General features: G+C 50.0%; 1 protein-coding gene across 8 annotated transcripts in view; it reads left to right on the plus strand.

Moving 5' to 3' along the window:
- PXDN (peroxidasin) overlaps positions 1–6,142 on the plus strand; it is a 112,684-nt gene extending 106,542 nt beyond the window's left edge. For all 8 annotated transcript variants that reach the window (XM_028832023.2, XM_077958729.1, XM_028832021.2 and 5 more), the window contains 2 exons: positions 2,510–2,623; positions 3,709–6,142. In XM_028832023.2, coding sequence (XP_028687856.1) covers positions 2,510–2,623; positions 3,709–3,828 — 234 coding nt within the window. In that variant the 3' untranslated portion in view covers positions 3,829–6,142. The remainder of the gene's footprint in view (positions 1–2,509; positions 2,624–3,708) is intronic.
- Positions 6,143–21,869: the final 15,727 nt, after the last annotated feature.

Here is a 21,869-nt window from a genome sequence, read left to right on the forward strand (position 1 = left end):
AGTCCTCCACACCCGATCCAGCCTCTCCGGTGTGAGGAAAGTGCTGGTGTCTGTGGTACGACCACAGGGATTTTCAGATGAGGCTTCTTCTCGGGCTCTGCAGAAATCCTGCAGAAATGAGTTCCGTCCTGTCCTTCCTATCCCAGGAACTTCCTTCTGCTTTCTCCACTGCCTGTGCTGGGGTTATCTCTGGGATGTTACATAAGCGGGTGGAGATTGAGATCTATGGCTAAATAAAAGGAGGTGCACTCACTCCGCTGGTGTGGGTGGGATCCCCAGGGCGTGCGGGTCCTGGCTGTCTGCAGCACTTTTAACCTGTAAGCACAGCTCCTTTCCTACTCACAGGACTCTGAGCCCTTAGGTTTGGGAGAGTCGTCTCCTAGTGTAGCCCCAAGGTAACCCCCAGCCACAGGGAGAGGTACCCTGACTGCTTCTCTGCCTGCCGCCTCATCCCCTGCAGCTGCAGGTCCTCCTGCCTCTGCAGCCTGGAGACCAGATGTATATCCCCCTGCAGCTGCTTGAGTGGACAGCGTGTGGCAGGTCCTCCTCCCTCCGCAGCCTGGAGACCAGGTGCACGAGCCCTGGCAGCTGCTTGAGTGGGCAGCGTGTGGCAGGTCCTCCTCCCTCCGCAGCCTAGAGACCAGGTGCACGAGCCCTGGCAGCTGCCCAAGTGGACAGCGTGTGGCAGGTCTTCCTCCCTCTGCAGCATAGAGACCACGTGCACATCCCCTGGCAGCTGCCCAAGTGGACAGCATGCAGTGTTCACTCAGCTCCACCTGGCAGTAGGAGGGAAGCAGAGACAAACCCAGACTGACCCTTGGGGTCTGTGCTGAGGCCTGGATGCCCCAGGGGTCCACTGCGGAGGTGGGTCTGTGAACCCCAAGGTCATTCAGGGCAGGCCTTGTGCACAGGTGACCCTGGACAGCAGAGCAGAGGCGGAGGGGGACCAGCCACCCCACCTGTGTCTGCAAATACCAGTGCCCTGTGCCCTCCCATGTTGTTGATTCTGTCCACAGTGCTGTGACTTCCTTCCACCCTCAGGATGAATGGGCAGCTCCCAGGGTAGCAGCGCTAGGTCTGAGAAATGCGGATGTCCCTTGTGATTTTGTGGCCGGCAGCAGCACAGGGTGTGTGCCGTCTGTGGTCATTTCCCCGCACCTTGTGTGTGCAGAGGCGTTCATGTATCTTGGTGACTGCTGAGGCGCACACAGGCTGCTGTGGTCACTGCTTCTCTCTGGCTGTGAATTAAAGCAGGTCAGCCACAGACACAGAGGTGACATGCAGGTCACCTGGAACCTCTGCAGACTGTCCTGGCTGCCACCCCCAAGTGCTCTCTGGCCCCTGTGCCACTGCTCCTGAGGCTTCCCTCTTTTTTTTTTATCCCCATCCCCATCCCCAAAGCTAGACAGTTCTAAGCTTTGGTGACTTAAGTGCCAGTTGCTAACGAATGAGGCAGGCAGGAAAGATGGCTTTCATTTAGAAGCCGCATCTGAGACATTTCCCGAAGTGAGTAACTAGTTAGGTCCTAGATGTCCAGCTGTCACGAAATGCAGTGGGTACGGTGAGGGGACGTCCACCTTTTTCAGCATGATGTGTGCACAGGTGAGACACTGTTCCGGCACAGGTTGGGGACGACACACTTCTGGCTGACAGGAAATCAAAGAAGATGTTTTAATTGAAATGAGTGAGTGGGTGGCTCACAGCCAGCATTGTTGATCGGTCAAAGCAGACAGCCTTACCTGTGGCTGAACATGCTTTATGAGAAGGCTTATTAGAGGAATTGGGATAGATACGATAAATAATTTGTGTTCATTTCAGACATCACTGACAGTTTAGGTTCCGTTGCAGGGGACAGAAAACCCCAAATCCGGATGGTTTTAATGAGGTACGAGTTTTTCTGTCACTCCCTGCTGCGGCTCGGTGCTGTGCTGCGGGTGGCCTCTTCCCAAGGTCACCTCGTGGCCCAGGCATTTCCGGCCACTGTCACCCTCTCTGCCCCCGGGCCCTGCAAGATGCAAGAGAGGGTCTGAGGAAGGAGACCCTTCCAGGAGGCTCCTGCCACCCGGTGCCTGGCACGGCGGTTGGAAAGGGCACCTTATTATGGGGCCCCGAGCTTCCAGAGAAAAGCCAGTGGTGGTACTCGGAAAACAGGCAGACTTGACTCGGGGGATTCTGAGTGGTCGTCGTCCATTCTGGTGGAAGCGTAGGTGCAGGACGTTCTTGTCCTCTGGTCGAATGTTGCTCCCACAGTCCTCTGAGAACGTCACCTTTGTGACCAAGGCTTTTATTTGACAGCACGGTGGTGGGAACGTCTTCCACTGGGGCTTTTGGCCAGCCGTCGCCAGTCTAATGAGGACATTGGAGATTCTGCAAAAGTTCTTGAGAAATATGCTCCTCAAATGTTGTTTATTTTAAGGCATTATTTTCAGAGAAATAACATATTTTAATGCAAGAACTAAGCTGTTACTCTGAAGGGGCCAGTGAATGAATGTTCTTCGCTTTGCTGCAGATAAAGAAACTTGAATCACGGCTCAGTACCACAGAGTGCGTGGATGCCGGGGGTGAGTCTCACGCCAACAACACCAAGTGGAAGAAGGATGCATGCACCATTTGTGAATGCAAAGTGAGTATGGGGTCTGTCTTCACACCCTAAGGTATACCCAAGTCCGAGAGTCCCATGTGACCACTCAGGTGGGTGGCTCAGATGTCAGGGCCAGGCCCCTCCCCGCCCACCTCTGCCGGCCTTCGTCCCTCCTTCACTCCTATGGAAGCACCAGGCAAGCCCAGCTCTCTGTGCACAGAGGACGTGCTAGGAGGCTCAGAACCTCAGCATGGTCCACCCCACAGAGGGCGGGCAACCCCTTCTCTGTTGCGGGGCCACGTGGGGCTGCTTGTGTGCACTGGCCTCACCTCCCATCAGCTGTGGCAGGAATGTTCGTGCCATGGAAACCCGTGAGTGGGGCAGATCAGCTCCTCCCTGCAGAGCTGGTGGGTGAACACTGACGTGCCCGCCGCTGACCCTGTCCCATCTCCCATCAGGGCTGGGGTGTTACAGAGGTCGCGGGGGGACGATCCCTCCCCTGCAGAAGGAGACCGGTGGCAGGTGGAGCGTGCCCTGGTGCCGGCAGTGGACAGACGTCTGGCTGGAGCCAGGCTCCGTGGAAAGCTCAGGGCATAGTGTGAGGAGGCAGGATGGTGAGGACAGCAGGCCAGCCCGGGCGCCTCACTTGCCATGGCCATTGGGAGAGGGCACATCTGTGTCCCTGAGCTGGTCAGGTTTGGGAAGGGCAGACTGGGGAAGAGCAAAGCCCTGTCCCTTCCTCTCTGTCTAGTCCCATCCTGCTTCCTGACAACGTCCACCCCCAGACGCAGTCCGAGGGGATCCAGGTGTGAGGTGGGAGGATGTGCCCAGCTGGTGGTCTTGGCCCCTCAGGGTGAGAGGAGGGTGGGCATGGACAGAAAGGTGGGACGGAGCCTCAGGGAGACTTGTTATGGGGGCTCCCATTAACTCATACCTGTCTGCAACTATGAAATCCTCAGAGAACCACAAAACCCATGCCCACAGGGCAAGCACAGTGGGCAAGGCAGGGGCCTCAGGGCAAGGCCTGACTCATGGCCGTGGCTGACACCTGTCCCGGAGCTGACAGACTGTGCTCACCTGAAGGCCATCCCAGAGCTGACAGGCTGTGCTCCGTCTCTCTTCTCCAGGACGGGCAGGTCACCTGCTTCGTGGAAGCTTGCCCCCCTGCCACCTGTGCTGTCCCCACGAACATCCCAGGGGCCTGCTGTCCAGTCTGCTTACAGAGGAGGGCGGAGGAGAAGCCCTAGGCTCCTGGGAGGCTCCTCGGAGTTTGTCTGCGGTGCCATCGTGAGATCAGGTGGCCGACGGCAGGGAGCTGCAGGCTGCGGACCAGGAAACACCCAGAACTCGCGACATTTCATGACAACGTCCAGCTGGTGCTGTTACAGAAGGCAGTGCAGGAGGCTTCCAACTGGAGCGTCTGTGGAGAAGGAGGCGGAGCAGGTGCCCGAAGGGAAGCAGGCAGGAGTCCTAGCTTCACGTTAGACTTCTCAGGTTTTTATTTAATTCTTTTACAATGAAAAATTGGTGCTATTATTAAATTGCACAGTTGAATCATTTAGGCGCCTAAATTGATTTTGCCTCCCAACACCATTTCTTTTTAAATAAAGCAGGATACCTCTACACGTCAGCCTTACCTTGTTCAGATGCCAGGAGCCGGCAGACCTGTCACCCGCAGGTGGGGTGAGTCTCGGAGCTGCCAGAGGGGCTCACCGAAATCCGGGTTCCCTCACAAGCTATGTTTAAAAAGAGAATTGGTGTTTGGCAAATGGAACAGAACCTTTTATAAGAGTGTTCACAGGGACACTGTCTGGGGTTGCAGTGCGAGCCCCCGGCCTCTTCCCTGGGAACCTCTGAACTCCTCCTTCCTCTGGGCTCTCTGTAACATTTCACCGCGCGTCAGCATCTAATCCCAAGACCAACATTCCCGCTGCTCGAAGCAGCTGTATAGCCTGTGACTCTCCATGTGTCAGCTCCTTCCACACTTGATTAGAACATTCATAAGCCACATTTAGAAACAGGTTTGCTTTCAGCTGTCACTTGCATACATACTGCCTAGTTGTGAACCAAATGTGAAAATCCTCCTTCATCCCATTGTGTATCTGATACCTGCCGAGGGCCAGTCGTGTGCGTTGACAGCACCGCCCCCAGCCGGCCCTGGTTGCGTCCACGTCCTGAACAGGAGCCGCCTCCGGATGGCTCTTCCCAAGGGAAGAGGAGCTCGAGTGTCGGGAACTGTCTAACTTCAGGTTGTGTGAGTGCGTTAAAAAAAAAAAAAAAGAAGAATCCCTATACCTCATTTGTATTTTTAAAATGCATGATGTTTTATGAAATTTTGTCCATTTTTTAAGTATTAGATATGACAGAAAAACCATTTCCACTATGCAAAAGTTCTCTTAGAAGTCAGTGAAAATCAACTCTCATACCTCATGGTCTCTCTTTAATTGACCAAAACCTTCCATTTTTCTCTAAATACAAAGCGATCTGTGTTCTGCGCACCATTTCCCCGAACACACAGCTTCAGTGCAGCACGCTGACCTGAGTACCCACCGTGTGCCGGGCATAGTGCTGGACACATGAGGCACCAAGGTCCGGGCCACCTGCCCTCAGCGCGGCCCAGCTGAGGTGGTGGAGGCGGAAGCCCCTGAGGTCACGGCCGTTTCAGTTCAGGGTGGCAGGTGTCCAGCACTGGGGTATGACGTCGAGGCTTCCGTGGGGTGGGGGTGGCCGGCTGCCTTCGGACAGTATGGGTGCGTACAGTGCCTAGTGTGATTCGTGCACGGCCCGTGTTCCAGGAGCATGTCCTCCCAAGGAGACACCCAGACCCTTCCAGCACGAGCCTGCTACGTTGCTGTGGCAGAGGCAGCATTTCAGCTGTGAGGAGGGTCATTGGATTCATGGGTTTTATCTGTAAAAATGGTTGTCTTGACTTCTTATCCTCATATTGGTAAGTGAGTGATAAAATTGGTTGGCGTTTCATGACATATGGACTTCTTTTGAAATAGCAAGTCAAATGTAGTGACTGAATTGTGGAAGAGATTTCTGTAAAACAGGAAATGTGTAAGTTCGTCTGAAAACTGACGGTTATGTAAGTTGCTGAGGCACTCGGATGGCAGCGGATTCTGGGTTCTCGAGTGTTCTGTGCCTCTTACATGCCTTGGAGGCCTCTGCGGTCTCAGTGCTGGGGTGGCACACCTGTAGCACACCTGTGTAATGTGCGGTCTGGGCCACTGACAAGCAGTTGTGTTGTCTAAGCCAAAGGGGGAAGCTGACTGTTATTTACCAAAAAAAATTCTGTCATTCAAACCAAAATGTCTGCGGAATCAGCAGTTTGATACTCTCTGTAATCAGAACAGTGGGCAGTGCCTGGGTGAACGTGTCTAGCAGCCCCTCTGCGGGATCGCTGTAACGGGAGTGGAATGTACATATTTATTTACTTTTCTAACTGCTCCAACAGCCAAATGCCTTTTTTATGACCATTGTATTCAGTTCATTACCAAAGAAATGTTTGCACTTTGTAATGATGCCTTTCAGTTCAAATAAATGGGTCACATTTTCAAATGGAGAATGGCTTTATTTATTTATTTATTTTTACCTGAAACCAGTACATGAGGCTAAAGCTTTTCCAGGTGAGATCCAAAGCCTGAGAAGGGAAGGAGGTAGGTCCAGGAAAAAGCCCCAGAACTGTCCTAGTCACTAATGATTTTGTGACTAAATGTGAAGACATTACTAAAAATAAGGTATTAGATAAAGTTGACTTCCTTTTCCGAAGTAGCTAGGATGCTTTAACCTGACTGAATTTTGACAGGTGGGAGTGAGCTCTTGGGAAAAACCTCTGGCAACTAAATGCCTCCTGCAGTTTTTGTGCTGTGGAGAAGGACATTTCTTTGTCAGAGAGGTATGTACCAGCAGCTCACACACCGAGGTGTCTGTGACGGGCAGCTGCTTTTCCAGAAGCAAGAACGCAGGTCAGGAGGGCACAGTGCACAGAAGGCAGACACTCCCTTTTCTGAGCTGAGCCATGTGGGGCTCTGGGGCCAGAAGCCGGGGATGACATGTGATAATTGCTGAGCCCCTCAGGCTGTGGTTGGGTGGGAGACAGGATGCTGCTCTAAAGGAAACTGGAATGGATTCGAGGGCGTCTTTATAGGGCCTGGAAAAAATACTACTCGACTATATAAGGAGAACAATGAAATATTAAGGAAAAATTAAATATTATGTTGTTAAAATTGCCAAATCATTTCAAAATTAGAATGAGAAATTGAGCTGCTTTCATGGAATGTTTATGAACATGGGATGAACACTCCTCAGTCAACAAAAGACAGGTGCTTTTCTGTCACCAGGGAATGAGTGCCATATACCAATTTTAATTTAAATGAAATGCCTAATGCAAAACTAGCAAAAGTTAACCATATGTATCTTGTTTTAATAATATGTAGAATGCATTGAAACATTCCTATTGCTTTTTGTTATTAACACTTAATACCTGTTTCTGGCATGCAAGATTATATGTCAAATGACATAAATACAGGCATACCTGGGAGACATTGTGGGCTCAGTTCCAGACCACTGCAATCAGTGACTATCTCAATAAAGCAAGTCATACAATTTTTTTGGTTTCCCGGTGCATATAAAAGCTGTGTTCACATTATACTATGATCTATTACATGCACAGAAGCATTATGTCTAAAAAATGTACATACCTTAATTTAAAAATACTTTATTGCTAAAAATAGTGAACGATCATTTGAGCCTTCAGTGTGCTGTAATCTCTTTGCTGGTGGAGGGTCTTGATGTTAATGGCTGCTGACTGATTAGGGTGGTGGTTGTTGAAAGTTGGGGTGGCTGTGTCGATTTCAGAAAGCAAGACAAAATGAAGCTTAGCGCATTGGTTTAGTCTTACTTTCATGAAAGATTTATTTGTAGCAAGGAATGTTGTTTGATAGCATCTTACCCACAGAATTGCTTATTTCAACATTGGAGTCAGTCCTCTCAAAGCCTGCTGCTGCTTTATCACATCAACTTACAGAATATTCTAGATCCTGTGTTGTCATTTCAACAGTGTTCACAGCATCTTCACCAGGAGTAGAGTCCATCTCAAGAAACCACTTGCTTTGCTCATCCCCAAGAAGCAACTCCTCATCCTTTCAAGATTGATCATGAGATTGCAGCAGTTCGCCCCATCTTTAGACTCCACTTCTACTTCTCTTGCTATTTCCACTATATCTGCAGTTACTGCCTCCATGGAAGTCTTGAACCCTCAGAGTCATCCAAGAGGGCAGGAATCAACTTTTTTTAACAGGCACTCCTGTTAGTGTGTATATTTTGGCCTGCTCCCATGGATCATAAATATTTTAATAGCATCTAGAGTGGTGAATTCTTTCCAGAAGGTTTTCCGTTTACTTTGTCTCAATCCATTAGAAGAATCACTATCTATGGCAGCTACAGCCTAATGAAATGATTTCTTACTTGAAAGTCAAAATTATAACTTGATCCATGGGCTGCAGAATGGATGTTGTGTTAACATCTCTTGCGTGACCAAGTGCATTGTCAATGAGCAATAATATTTTGAAGATAATTGATTTTTTCTGAGCAGTAGGTCTCAAGAGTGGGCTTAAAATATTCACTAAGTCATGCTGTAAACATATGTGGTGTCATTCAGGCTTTGTTGTTCCATTTATAAAGCACGGCCTGAGGCCAGGCGCGGTGGCTCAAGCCTGTAATCCCAGCACTTTGGGAGGCCGAGACGGGTGGATCACGAGGTCAGGAGATCGAGACCATCCTGGCTAACCCAGTGAAACCCCATCTCTACTAAAAAATACAAAAAATTAGCCAGGCGAGGTGGCGGGCACCTGTAGTCCCAGCTACTCGGGAGGCTGAGGCAGGAGAATGGTGTAAACCCGGGAGGCGGAGCTTGCAGTGAGCTGAGATCCGGCCACTGCACTCCAGCCTGGGTGGCAGAGCGAGACTCCGTCTCAAAAAAAAAAAAGCACGGCCTGAGTTGATTTAGCATAATTCTTAAAAGTCTGAAGATTCTCAGAAGTAAATGAACATTAACTTCAACTTAAGGTCACCAGCTGCACCAGCCTGTGACAAGAGAGTCATCCTGTCCTCTGAAGCTTTGAAGCCAGGCATTCACTTCTCCTCTCCAGCTACAAAAGTCCTGAATGCATCTTTTTCCAATAGAAGGCTGTTTTGTCCACATGGAAAATCTGTTATTTAGTGTAGCCGTCTTCATCTGTGATCTCAGAGCTTCTGGAGACCTTGCTGCAGCTTCTCCATCAGCACTTGCTGCTTCTCCTTGCACTTTTATGCTGTGGAGACAGCTTCTTTCCTTAAACCCCAGAACCAACCTCTGCTAGCTTCAGAATCTGTTTCTGGAGCTTCGTCACCACTCTCAGCTTTCATAGAATTGAATGGAATTAGGGCCTGACTCTGTGTGAGGCTTTGGCTTAAGGGAATGTTGTGTCTGACTTACCTTGTATCCAGATGGTTCAGACTTTCTCCTTATCAGCCATAAAGCTGTTTCACTTATTGCCGTGTTTCGTCGTTAGTGTGTTCACCGGGGAAGCACTTTTAATTCCCTTCAAGAACTTTTTCTTGGCATTCATGGCTTGGTTGGTTGGCACAGGAGGCCTGGCTTGTGGCCAGTGTCAGCCTTTGACATTCCTCGCTCACTAAGCTGAATCATGTTTAGCTTTTGATTTCAAGTGCGAGACAAGTGACTCTTCCTTTCCCTTGAACACTTAGGGTCATTGTAGGACTATTAATTGGTCAAATTTCAATATTACTATGTTTCAAGGAATAGGGAGGTCTGAAGAGAGGGAGAATAACCCATTTGGGGCCTAAAGCAATTAATAGTAACGTCAAAGATCATTGATCACAGATCACCGTAACAGATATCATGAAAAAGTTTGAACTATTGCAAGAATTGCCAAATGTGCCAGAGACACAAAGTAAGCACGTTACGAGAAAAATGGTCCCACTGGATTTGCTCCACACAGGGTTTCCACAAACCTTTATTTGTAAAAAAAAAAAAAAAAAAAAAAAAAAAAGGCAGTATCTGTGGGCCAGGCATGGTGGCTCACACCTGTAATCCTAGCACTTTGGGAGGCCGAGGATCACCAGAACAAGACCAGCCTGGCCAACATGATGAAATCTCGTCTCTACTAAAAATACAAAAAAATTACCCAGGCGTGGTGCCGGGCACCGGTAGTACCAGTTACTCCGGAGGATGAGGCAGGAGAATCGTTTGAACCCGGGGAGGCAGAGGTTGCAGTGAGCTGAGGTCACGCCACTGCACTCCAGCCTGGGCAACAAGAGCAAGACTCCGACTCAAAAAAAAAAAAAAAAGAAAAAAGAAAAAATGCAATATCTGTGAAGTGCAAAAAATCAAAGCATAAAATGAATTGTGCCTGTGGTTTTTTTGTTTGTCAAAGCATTCACTAAAAGATTCTTGCATGCATCTAGTGAACTTCCCAAATGTTTTCTGACAAAATTTCAGGAAGGCATCTGAAGGCACCCACTGAGTTTCATGCAACAGTTTTTCTGGTGAAACCAATTTATCACCACCCACAATTCTAGTCACGACACTCTAGAATCTCGGAGATGGAATAGATGAGTGAGCAAAGTGTATTTGCAAAAGAGTCATTTATTCCTAAGCTCTCACATGCTTTAAGTTTATCCAAATCCCTGCCATGTGACCAGTTGGAAGCCTCAGCTTGAACAGATTTAAGATTATCCTGTAATTACAGATGAGGAAAAATGGTCCCAGAGGGCTGACCATTGCACCAGCCCACCAAACAATATGAGAGCCCGTCCAACATCAGCCCAGCCCCATGCGTTGTTGCACACAGCTGTAAGCATTGCACCTGTCGATACCCCAGCCTGCTCGTATCCACGCGGGTTTACACACCACCGTGAGGAAGCATGCCCTGGTCACGGCTCCTTAGCTCAGTCGTGCTGATGGGTTGCCATTCCCAAGTTGTCCTTAGCATCCTAGTGGCTATAACAAAGGCACCGACAGCCACTATAGTGTTGGTTTTCGTGTATTAAGTGTTAAGCCTTTGTGCTTAAAATCTTCACGTTTTAGATTTACTTTCTTTTATATTTATGGTAACAACTATGCTCACATCCCAAACCTGGGGATACTGACCGTCAGTTAGCACGTTTGAATCTGGAAGATTCCTGAAACTCCAGTAATGACTGATTTTATGTTTGTGGGATTTGTTAAAAATAACTCGGTCTGTGTTCACCATCACAGTATCTGGGTGTTCCTTGTTCCAGCTGTGGGGACTCCAGAGGGTGGAAGCCAAGATTGAAAGGCTAACATCTCCACTGTCCTTCCCGTTATGTCATGAACGTGTCCCTCACTTAACAAAGTGATCCTTTTTCCATCATAACTCTGGATGTCACCCTTGTGGTCTAGTACAGTACCACCAAGAAACCACAATTTTCAGGCATCACTGCGGTTCCTGGTTTGGTGTTGCTGAGGACGGAAGGAAACACTGTGTACCCCTTTATCAGCTGCAATGACTGTTGAGATATGGATGGTAAATTGGTGTGGCTTTTCTATTACCGCGGTTTGGGGAAGAGAAGGAATAGAAACCTTCAGATTTTCATTATTATGTTGTTTTCCTGACCTTGAGCATAATCTTAAGTTACAGGTAAAATTTTTCTTCAATGTGTTTTATCAAAAACATACCTTCTTAATGGCTATTAACCCACAATTAAAAGCCCTAAGTTGACCATCCTGGCTAACGCGGTGAAACCCTGTCTCTACTAAATATACACAAAAATTAGCCAGGCATGGTGGCAGGCACCTGTACTCCCAGCTACTCGGGAGGCTGAGGCAGGAGAATGGCGTGAACCCGGGAGGCGGAGCTTGCAGTGAGCCGAGATTGCGCCACTGCACTCCAGCCTGGGCGACAGAGCAAGACTCCGTCTCAAAAAAAAAAAAAAAAAAAAAGCCGTAAGTTAAGTAACTCTATGACATTACTGTCACATGCTTTTACAATTGTCTGCGTCCTTCCCAGCATACAAACTGCTTTTCTTCTTGTTTGGTCCTCAAGAAGCAAACTCATCAGGACGCAGGAGTGGAGCCTTGCTGAGTGACTAGTATGTACCTGTTTATAGAGGGAGTTCCCGGAAAACATTCATGTTTGTATTCTTTAAAAATTACTGCCCCAGAAATTAACTCAGAGAATGACCCCTGGTCATCATTTCTTATGATTCAGGGTGTGTAAGGGAAGGGAGCAGGATGTTTGACGCCGTGTTGTTGCCACGCACTCTGTGGAAACTTGGGACCCTGAGCTTGCCGGGAAGACTCTTGGCTGGGCTGTGTCCAGCAACCTCTCTCTCAACTCCTCGGTGCCTGCCTCCCATGCCCTGCAGTCAGGAACTGCTGGACTCAAGACTGGAACCCACTGCTTCTGACCCTGAGTCAGGTACTCTCTTCATTTTACCAAATGTAGAGAAACAAAGTCTACATTGGACTAAAACTTTAATTTGTTCCTTGCTAGCCCCGAAACATGGATAGAATTGCAGAGTTCATTGAAAGCTTCGCATCCGAAAGACAAAATCGTGTAACTTTAGGAACCTGAGTGCTTGAAATAAAATGACTGCAATTTATTAGCTCTGTGGCCTTTACCAACTCACGTGACCTTTCCAAATCTTTTTTTTTTCCTTTATAAACCAGAAAGAATTACGCCATCCACCTTGCGAGTCTGCTGTACAGATGACCTGAGATGTTCCTATCAAAGTGCCTAGCTCAGGCATAGATGCTGAATTCTCCTTTCCTGGGCATTTGAGCACAGCCCATAGAGCCCTCAGGCTCAGAGACCCTCCCCCACATCCCATAGTGAGTTTTAGAAAAACGCAGAGACTCACTCATGCTTTCAGGCAGCAGGGGAAGGAGAAGATTCTGGACCTCTTCCCTGACTTCCTACACTGCCTGAAGGTAAAGGCAATGAAGTTATGATGAGAAGCAGCCGAAGTTATGATGAGAAGCAGCCACATCAGACCCAGACCATCGGGCAATTAGAGGCCAGTGGCTAAGAGCTCAAGCCTTGCAGAGGCCAAGACTGTGGTTACAAAAGACGGTGCACCTGGGCCCAGCGGGAGCCTTCCAGACCCTGCCGCACAGCGCTCCCCAGTACCCCTCCTTCCTGAGTGACTCAGTTCCCCCAGGCATTCCAAACACACCTTTCCTGTCTTTGTGTTTGCTCAGCCTGTTTTCTCCCCTCATCCTTGTTACTTGAAATAATCTCCATATCTCCCCATTGCCCACTGCGGATCCACGGTGACTAATCTCCAGGAAGGCGTCCAGTGTGAGCCGTGAGGCCTGCACCTGGGCCAGGCTTTACCGTTCACCAAGAGTCTCTGCCCGCTGCAACCAGCGCAGGTCTTTTCCCTGCTAGATGTAAAGTCTGGGGACAAGCACAGCCCAGATGAGCTTTGCTCCACCAACCTCACCTTAACTCTAAATTATGACTGATTCCGCCCCCGTCCTACTTCAGTAGTGGCTCCATGAGTTTTTCTTTCTTTTTTTTTTTTTTTTGAGACAGAGTCTCTCTCTGTCGCCCAGGCTGGAGTGCAGTGGTGGCACGATCTCTGCTCACTGCAAGCTCCGCCTCCCAGGTTCAAGCGATTTCCTGCCTCAGCCTCCTGAGTAGCTGGGATTACAGGCGCCCACCGCCACACCCAGCTAATTTTCGTATTTTTAGTACAGACAGGGTTTCACCATTTGGACCAGGCTGGTCTGGAACTCCTGACCTCAGGTGATCCGCCTGCCTCGGCCTCCCAAAGTGCTGGGATTACAGGCGTGAGCCACCGCGCCCGGCTCCATGACTTTTTAAAGTGAAAATCTTTGCTTGTCACCTGATGGTCACAGAGTCTTTGTATTTTTGGCAAATAATGCACCCGAAGCCGTGAGATTTGGGTGAGCTCCATTCCTGTTAATTGCTGTTTGAGCTCAAATTATGTAACTCATTCCAGACTCAATTTTCAGCTATAAAATTGTCTACCTAATAAGACTTTTTTGGCCAGGTGCAGTGGCTCCTGCCTGTAACCCCAGCACGTTGGGAGGCCGAGGCTGGAGGATCACCTGAGCTTAGGAGTATGAGGCCAGGCTGGGTAATAGGTAAAAACCCATCTCTACCAAAAATACCAAAAAAAAAACCAACCAAAAACAAACAAAACAAAAATTAACCAGGCGTGGTGGCTTGTGCCTGTAGCCCCAGCTACTCTGGAGGCTGAGGTGGGAGAATCGCTTGAACCCACAAGCAGGAGGTTGTGACAGAGGGAGACTCCGTCTCCAAAAAACAGAAAACAGCATCTTTCATGTGAAAAAATAAATGTCAGTAAAAATAGAAAGAAAATAGAAAGGATACAGCCGTCTGAGCTGCCAGGGGGCGGTGGCAGCTTGTTGGGCAGAGTCGTCGTGTCCTGCGCCCAGGTCCTGGCAGAGTCAACCCCTTCCCTGTAAAGAAAGAGGAGGTCCCACCCTCTCAGGGGTCGGAGGGCCACGGCTGTGTTACCTGTGAAGATAACTGGGGAAAACGGCTCTTCTGGATGCTCCAGAATTGTCTGTCTTATGAACCCTGTGAGTAAGGACCTCCCTGGTCTCGCGTGTGGAGGTAGCTAGAGCTTTGCCTGGGGCGTTGTCGTGCTGCCTCTGAGCAGGCACTAGAGTAACATCAACCCGGTGGTGGAGACTATAAGCAAGTCCAGGTTAGCAGTGATCATTCATCTTGCCATCTCTTCCTTCACTTGTTCATTCAGCTAGCGGGAGCCTGGCTCTGTGCTCCTAGCTCTGTGACCAAGGTAGACATAAAATAGGCCGAGACTCCATGCAGGTTAGATACAGACTGGCTGGAGACTGTGTACAGATTCAACACAGACCAAATACAGGCTAAATATAGACTATGTATAGACTACATATGGACTATAGACTAGATGGAGACCGGGTATAGCTCTACAGGTTTGCAGCCTATATAGCTTAGCTGTAGACCAAGTGTAGATTGGATATTGATTAGATACATATAGATTAGATGTAGACTACATGTATTAATAGATGAAATATAGAGAAGATACTGACTTGACGAAGACTGGATATAGATGGAAATAGACTAGATACAGCCTAGATATAGACTAGACGTCGAGTACATATTGACTAGATACGTTAGACCAGACGGACTGAATCTACATGAGATACTGACTAGAAATAGACTAGACACAGCCTAGATGTAGACTAGATATAGATCAGACTAGATGTAGAGTGGATATTGACTAGATACTTACAGACTAGATGTAGACTGGATATTGACGGGACATAGACTGCGTATAGACTAGACAGCCTAGATGTGGACTAGGTAGAGACTGTGTTGGGTTCCATTAAGGAGCATGGAGACAGAGAAGATGGACGAGCGACGTGTCAGGTTGTGTGATGAATGTGGCGGGGAGAGCACAGGACCACCCAGGAGCACACAGCAGGGGCTCCTTGCTCCACTTGGAAGTGAAGAAAACCTCTTGGCAGTGAGGAGGGGCAGCCATTGGAGGGGACAGTGACATCATGTCCCAGGTGGAAGGGCCTCGGGCTCCAGGAGAGTCCACAGCTAAGCAGGGTCCAATGGCCTCAAAGAAGGTGACCATTTTTTTCTGAGTGTCCTGGGGAAGCCCCTGGCAGGGCTGAAGAGGGGGCGCATCTGAATGGAGCACCCAACAGCCAACCTTTGTCACATCAAGGTTGGGGACGGATCCCCTAGAGCTGCAGGGGAAGAGGGCACCGTCCTTTCCACTCCCTGATGTGGAGGAGGGGTCCGAGAGGAGTTCTGGGGCAAGCAGTGTGTGCTGTGAGCATAAAGGTGTCAGGTGAAACGCCAGCAGGAGGCAGGAGAGGAGGGGACTCCACAGGCAATGGGGAGCCGCGGGTCAGCTACAGGGGAGTCAGCTTCAAGGCCACTGGGTCGGAACGGCAGCAGCTCCACTAGCCCAGATGTCACTGTGATGAATCCCCGTCCTCCAGACCCATGACCTCCATTGGCTGGAAAAATCTCACCGTAAATATACAAACTCACTACGGCTGCCACGTGAATCCAGCTCCCAAAGCTGCATGACATGCAACCTGCCCAGCTGCAAGCCATCACGTGGAGGCCTAAGCTTTGTGTATTAACCTTGCGTCTGTGGGGCATTTGTGCATTTGGCATCATCCACCCAACTCCTGGTTAGGGCATGCCTTGCTGGTACACTGGGGCTTCCGCCACCTCCCTCCTGGGCTGACTATGTCCTGAGACCCCAGAGCAGCCTCATTCACTGATTTGAGATGCCTGAAGTAGTGCCAGCATTAGATTGTTCCTCTGAGGGAGACGACACAGTCAGCCACCGCATTGTTCCTCTGAGGGAGACGACACAGTCAGTCATGGCATTATTCCTCTGAGGGAGAGGACACTGTCAGCCACCGCATTGTTCCTCTGAGGGAGACCACACAGTCAGCCACCGCACTGTTCCTCTGAGGGAGACGGTACTGTCAGCCACTGCATTGTTCCTCTGAGGGAGAGGACACAGTCAGCCACCGCACTGTTCCTCTGAGAGAGATGACACCATCAGCCACTGCATTGTTCCTCTGAGGGAGAGGACACAGTCAGCCACCGCACTGTTCCTCTGAGGGAGATGACACCGTCAGCCACTGCATTGTTCCTCTGAGAGGGAGGACACAGTCAGCCACCGCACTGTTCCTCTGAGAGAGATGACACCATCAGCCACTGCATTGTTCCTCTGAGGGAGATGACACCGTCAGCCACCGCACTGTTCCTCTGAGAGGGAGGACACCGTCAGCCACTGCCTTGTTCCTCTGAGAGGGAGGACACAGTCATTTGGTCAAAGCCATTGCATGTGTTTGTTTTCTTAGGGCACTTTCTGAAGAGAAGATTTTGATGGGGAAAGATACGAGAGCATTTGGATGTCTACGCACTGTCAACAGAAATGAAGCTTCAGGCCAAGCCTTCTAAAATGCAGGATTCCCAAAGTGGCAGTTGGGTAAGACGGATCCCTCCATCGCCTCCTAGAGTATTGAGAAGATCATCACGTCTGGGACTGGTTCACAGCGCTAATCTTTTTCCTGTTAGCAGAGACTCCAGGAAGCAGAGGAGCAGACCTACGGGCCTGCTATGTGCACCGCGGCCCACACTGCCGCCTGCCTGGGATCCTGCATCGCCCCGAGTCTTCCTGTGGACCACCCTGGGTGGTGCACGTGCAGTCATCGTTGTGCGAAGAAGTTTTAGTACTATAATGAAAGCCCCTTTAATAAGTTATGCTCCTTGAAGACTGGGTCAGCGTCTCGTTCACCTCTTTATCCCCAGACTTAGCACAATTACAGCCCCGAATCGGCAATGGACCTTTGACCAAATGACATGTCAGTGCTTCAGGGAGCCTCATCAATCAGGACAGAAATGAGTGGCTGGAGGAAGGTGACCCGGATGTCTGTAACCCCCAGAAAGGGCAAGATGGCTATTTCATCAGCCAGCATTGCCGAGTTGTTTGTGTGATGCCATCCTGTCTGACTGCCGGGCCTTAGCAGTGTGTTCGCTGCTGGGGCCATGGCAGTTTGAGTTGAGGACATTTTACATCAATCACTGAACTGCACAAAAGATGGAAATCCAGCAAGGGACCCAGTCGGACCTGACTGACCGCAGAGCTACCTTTTGCTCTTTCTGGATGCCACATGGCCTCCTCCTCCCGCCTGTCCTTGGAGCTTGCGTTGGTCCACTTTCACGCTGCTGATAAAGCCATACCTGAGACTGGGTAATTTATAAAGAAAAAGAAGTTTAATGGACTCACAGTTCCACGTGGCTGGGGAGGCCTCACAATCACGGCAGAAGCTGAAAGCATGTCATACATGGCGGCAGGCAAGAGAGAATGAGAGCCAAGCAAAGGGGGTTTCCCCTTATAGAACCATCAGTTTGGCCGGGCGCAGTGGCTCACACCTGTAAACCCAACACTTTGGGAGGCTGAGGTTTGAGGCTCACAAGGTCAGGAGTTCGAGACCAGCCTGATCAATATGGTGAAACCCCGTCTTTACTAAAAATACAAAAATTAGCTGGGCATGGTGGCGTGCACCTGTAATCCCAGCTACTCAGGAGGCTGAGGCAGGAGAATCGCTTGAACCCAGAAGGCGGAAGTTGCAGTGAGCTGAGATTGTGCCACTGAACTCCAGCCTGGGTGACAAACTGAGACACCGTCTCAAAAAGAAAGAAAAAAAAAACGAACAAACAAACAAAACAAAACAAACAAAAAAAACATCAGATCTCATGAGACTTATTTGCTACCATGAGAACAGTATGGGGGAAACCACCCCCATGGCTCAGTTATCTCCCACTGGGTCCCTCCCACAACACGCGGGAATTATGGGAGCTCCAATTCAAGATGAGATTTGGGTGGGGACACAGCCACACCATATCGGAGCTGTGCTCCCAAGCACACAAGGGCTGCCGAGTTCTCAGGCTGGCAGCTCCAGCTGATGGCGTGCCACCGGGGGGTGAGGGGTTGAGGGTCTGGGCTGCCCCCAGGCTCTGCTGTGGGAAGTATCAGGCTGGACTTGGACACTCTGGGTGGGAAGTGTCTGGAACCTGGAAGCTGGGTTGGAGAGGAGCCTCAGGAGGAATTGCCAGGCTCCTCAGCTGTCGAGAATGTCACCTGCTGCTGTATCCCCAACAGCAAGGGAGGCACCTGTCACGTCGTGAGCAACTCTCGTGTATTTGTTGCATGATCTAGTCCAAGAATGGCCAATGAGTTTCACCTGCCAGTTTTCACAGGCCTGTGTGCTGAGAGTGTTCCTTACCATTTTCTTATTATTAATCCGCTAAGGAAGATTTTTAGACATTATGTTCCTAGTCAAGCCCTCACCTCTGCAATGAAATTATAATACCACCATTGACCCAAAGCTGAATAGTAAACACTAGAACTGAGGGAAATCATGGGGAGACTTATTCTGAGCCAAGCTGGAGGACTTAAGCCCAGGAACACAGACTCTGTGTCCACTGAGAATGTATCTCAAGGCAGGCTCTGTGAGGCACCGTGCACTTATATTTTCTAACAGGTGGATGTGTGCGGCCCAGAAGGTGGGAGAGGCAAGTGGTGAAACAGCCGTGACATTCCTGAGATTCTGATGGGCGCTCGGTGGCACTGCCCAAACGATAAGGTAAATATGCAGTTGAGTGGGGGGCTGGAGGCAGACTGGTTCCCTCCTGTCTTTATTCTACAGGTTTATGATAAACAGGTTTATGACCAGTACCTGCCAGTGAAATATTTAACAAACCCCAATTACATGGGCAAGAGGCCAGCTTTAGATTACAGGCCTTGACTTTGTTAGCTGTGTGTCCCGATGCAGCTGTTAGAGGCTACTCTTAAGATCTTCTTTTGAAGGGGGCCGGGCGCGGTGGCTCAAGCCTGTAATCCCAGCACTTTGGGAGGCCGAGACGGGTGGATCACGAGGTCAGGAGATCGAGACCATCCTGGCTAACATGGTGAAACCCCATCTCTACTAAAAAATACAAAAACCTAGCCGGGCGAGGTGGCGGGTGCCTGTAGTCCCAGCTACTCGGGAGGCTGAGGCCGGAGAATGGCGTGAACCCGGGAGGCGGAGCTTGCAGTGAGCTGAGATCCGGCCACTGCACTCCAGCCCGGACGACAGAGCGAGACTCCGTCTCAAAAAAAGAAGAAGATCTTTTGAATGTTCCTTTTCTCACCGCGCACAGGAATTATAAACCTGTTCATGTGTTGACCCTCCCGAGAATTGCAAATGTTGCAATGGCCAAGAATTTTTGTCCACCCACGAGCTAATGTTGCCCCCTTGGGAGTGACTCTGCCAGACTGAGGAAGCCTGGCCTGGGTGTAGGGCTGCTTTGGGTGTGAGGACAGGAGTGGCCCGCAGCCCCGTGAGCAGCCACCCGCCGTGAGAAGCCCAGGTTCCCAGAAGCAGCGGGGCCTTGTGTCTCTGCCCCTGCACAGGTGCAGACAGGGACCAGGGTCCCCACCCGCTAGGCTGGTGCTTGCTGCACAGCAAGGAGGTTTCCCAGTGGGAACAGACTGAACCAGGCCTGGTCCTCCAGGGACACAGAGGTCAGGGACAGAACTGAACTGTGACCAGTCGATGGATCTGCCATCGTTGATCTCAGGCTGCCTTCTTATCACAAGTTCAACGTTCTTCAAAGTGAGGAAGATCAACTGGAGGATTTCAACTGTGTTCTTTGTTTTTGGTTTTTTTTTTCGTTCTCAAACCTAACTTCTGGGCCAGGGTTTCCAGCCGTCTCTGTGCCCAAGTGGGGCCGTTTCTGACGGCAGCATCACTGGTGCACAGCAGTGGGCGATGGGGACCTGGGCTGCATTGCGCCCCCACCGTGCAGGGTCACAGAGGTGCTGGCAGTTAGGGAGACAGCAGAGGGAGACCTCCTATAGCAGTGACCTTGTTCTCAGTCCCAGGGCACATCCCAGTCACAGGGCACGCAGTGATTCGTTGTGTGCTCAGTGAAGGCAGATCCGGGCTCCCAAATAACCAAGGGGTAGGAGAGGATGGCGGCAGCCAGGCCCATGCTCCTGGGTGCCACCTCGGGACATTCTGACTCTGGTTTTGGGAGGGACCCGAACATATGCATTTGAAGCAACCTCCCCAGGTGATTCTGAGGCCCGGGTAGTTTGCGGGATCCCAGATCAGCCAGCAGCACCCCAGGTTCAGCCAGGATGCTGGGTTTCCGCTCGGCAGCTTCCTAACCTGCAATAGGAGAGGTGCTTCCACCCTAATCCGATCTGCAGGAAGCCCTAAGAAACTGGTCTCAGCCCCAGGATCCCAGGAGAGACGAAAGCGCCCTGGGGCTGCGTGGCCTGAGGACAGCGTCAGGACAATCCGCAGAACAGGAAGTAGGGAACCCCAACCGAGGGTTGGTGTTGGGGTCAACAACAGCCAGCTGTGGGGCCTGAAGGGGCCGAGGAAGAAGACACCTGGGGAGAGGGGCTGCCTGGGGAGCATCTCTGCAGTGGCCTTGCCCCAGGGCAGCACAGGGGCCGACCAGCCAGCTCCAGTGACTCCTCTAGAAGGAGTCTGGGCCAGCGAGCTCTCATTACCTCCATGCTCCGATCTCTAGGGCTGCCTTTCAGGCCACACCTGATCGCAACCAGGGTAAAGTGTGGGGTGGAGCCATCCTGCAGGAGGGGACACCATCAGTTCTGTGCAGGCAACCACTGGCTGACAATCACTCTCTAACCTGTCTCCCCAGCCTGCGTTATTGAAGTTACTGAAATACGACCATTTTGAAATCATCTGCTAATCTTGTCTGTTGTTCCCTTCTTTGTGTTGTGAACCTGGAAAATTTGAGCCAGGCCTCAGTTAATTTAAAAAGTTTATTTTGCCAAGGTTGAGGACTCACACCCGTGACACAGCCTCAGGAGGTCCTGATGACAGGTGCCCAAGGTGATGAGAACACAGTTTGGTTTTATACATTCTAGGGAGACATGAGACATCAATCACCATACGTAAGATGAACATTGGCTCGGTCTGGAAAGGCGGGACAGCTCGAAGCAAAGGCAGGAAGACTCCAAGAGGACAGGGGGCTTCCAGCTCATAGGTAGGTAAGAGACAAATGACTGCATTCCTTGGAGTTTCTGATGAGCCGCTCCAAAGGAGGCAATCAGATGTGCATTTATCTCAGTGAGCAGAGGGTGACTTTGAAAAGAAGGGGAGGTAGGTTGCTCTTAAGCAGTTCCCAGCTTGACTTCTCCCCTTCTCCCTTTAGCTTAGTGATTTGGGGGTCCCTGGATCTATTTTCCTTTCACCGTGTCCGTGAGTGTCCAATGTTTGGCTCCCACTTATAAGTGAGAATAGGTGGTGTTTGATTTTCTGTTCCTGTGTTAATTTACTTATTACTACAATGGCCTCCAGCTCCATCCGTGTTGCTGCAAAGGATTGATTTTGTTTTGTTTTATGGCTGCATAATATTCCATGGTGCATATGTACCACATTTTGTTTAATCCACCAGTGATGGGCACCTGGGTTGATTCCACATCTTTGCCTTTGTGAACTGTGCTGCAATGAACATATGGGTGCGTGTGTCCTCTTGGTAGAACGATTTGTTTTCCTTTGGACATATACCCAGTAATGGGATTGCTGGGTTGAATGGTCGTTCAACCTCAGAGTTCTTTGAGAAATCTCCAAACTGCTTCCCACAGTGTCTGGACTAATTTCCATTCCAGACAACAGTGTATAAGTGCATCCTTTTCTCTGCATGCTCATCAACATCTG

The sequence above is a fragment of the Macaca mulatta genome, chromosome 13 (genome assembly GCF_049350105.2).
Source record: "Macaca mulatta isolate MMU2019108-1 chromosome 13, T2T-MMU8v2.0, whole genome shotgun sequence".
Taxonomy (NCBI): Eukaryota; Metazoa; Chordata; class Mammalia; order Primates; family Cercopithecidae; genus Macaca; species Macaca mulatta.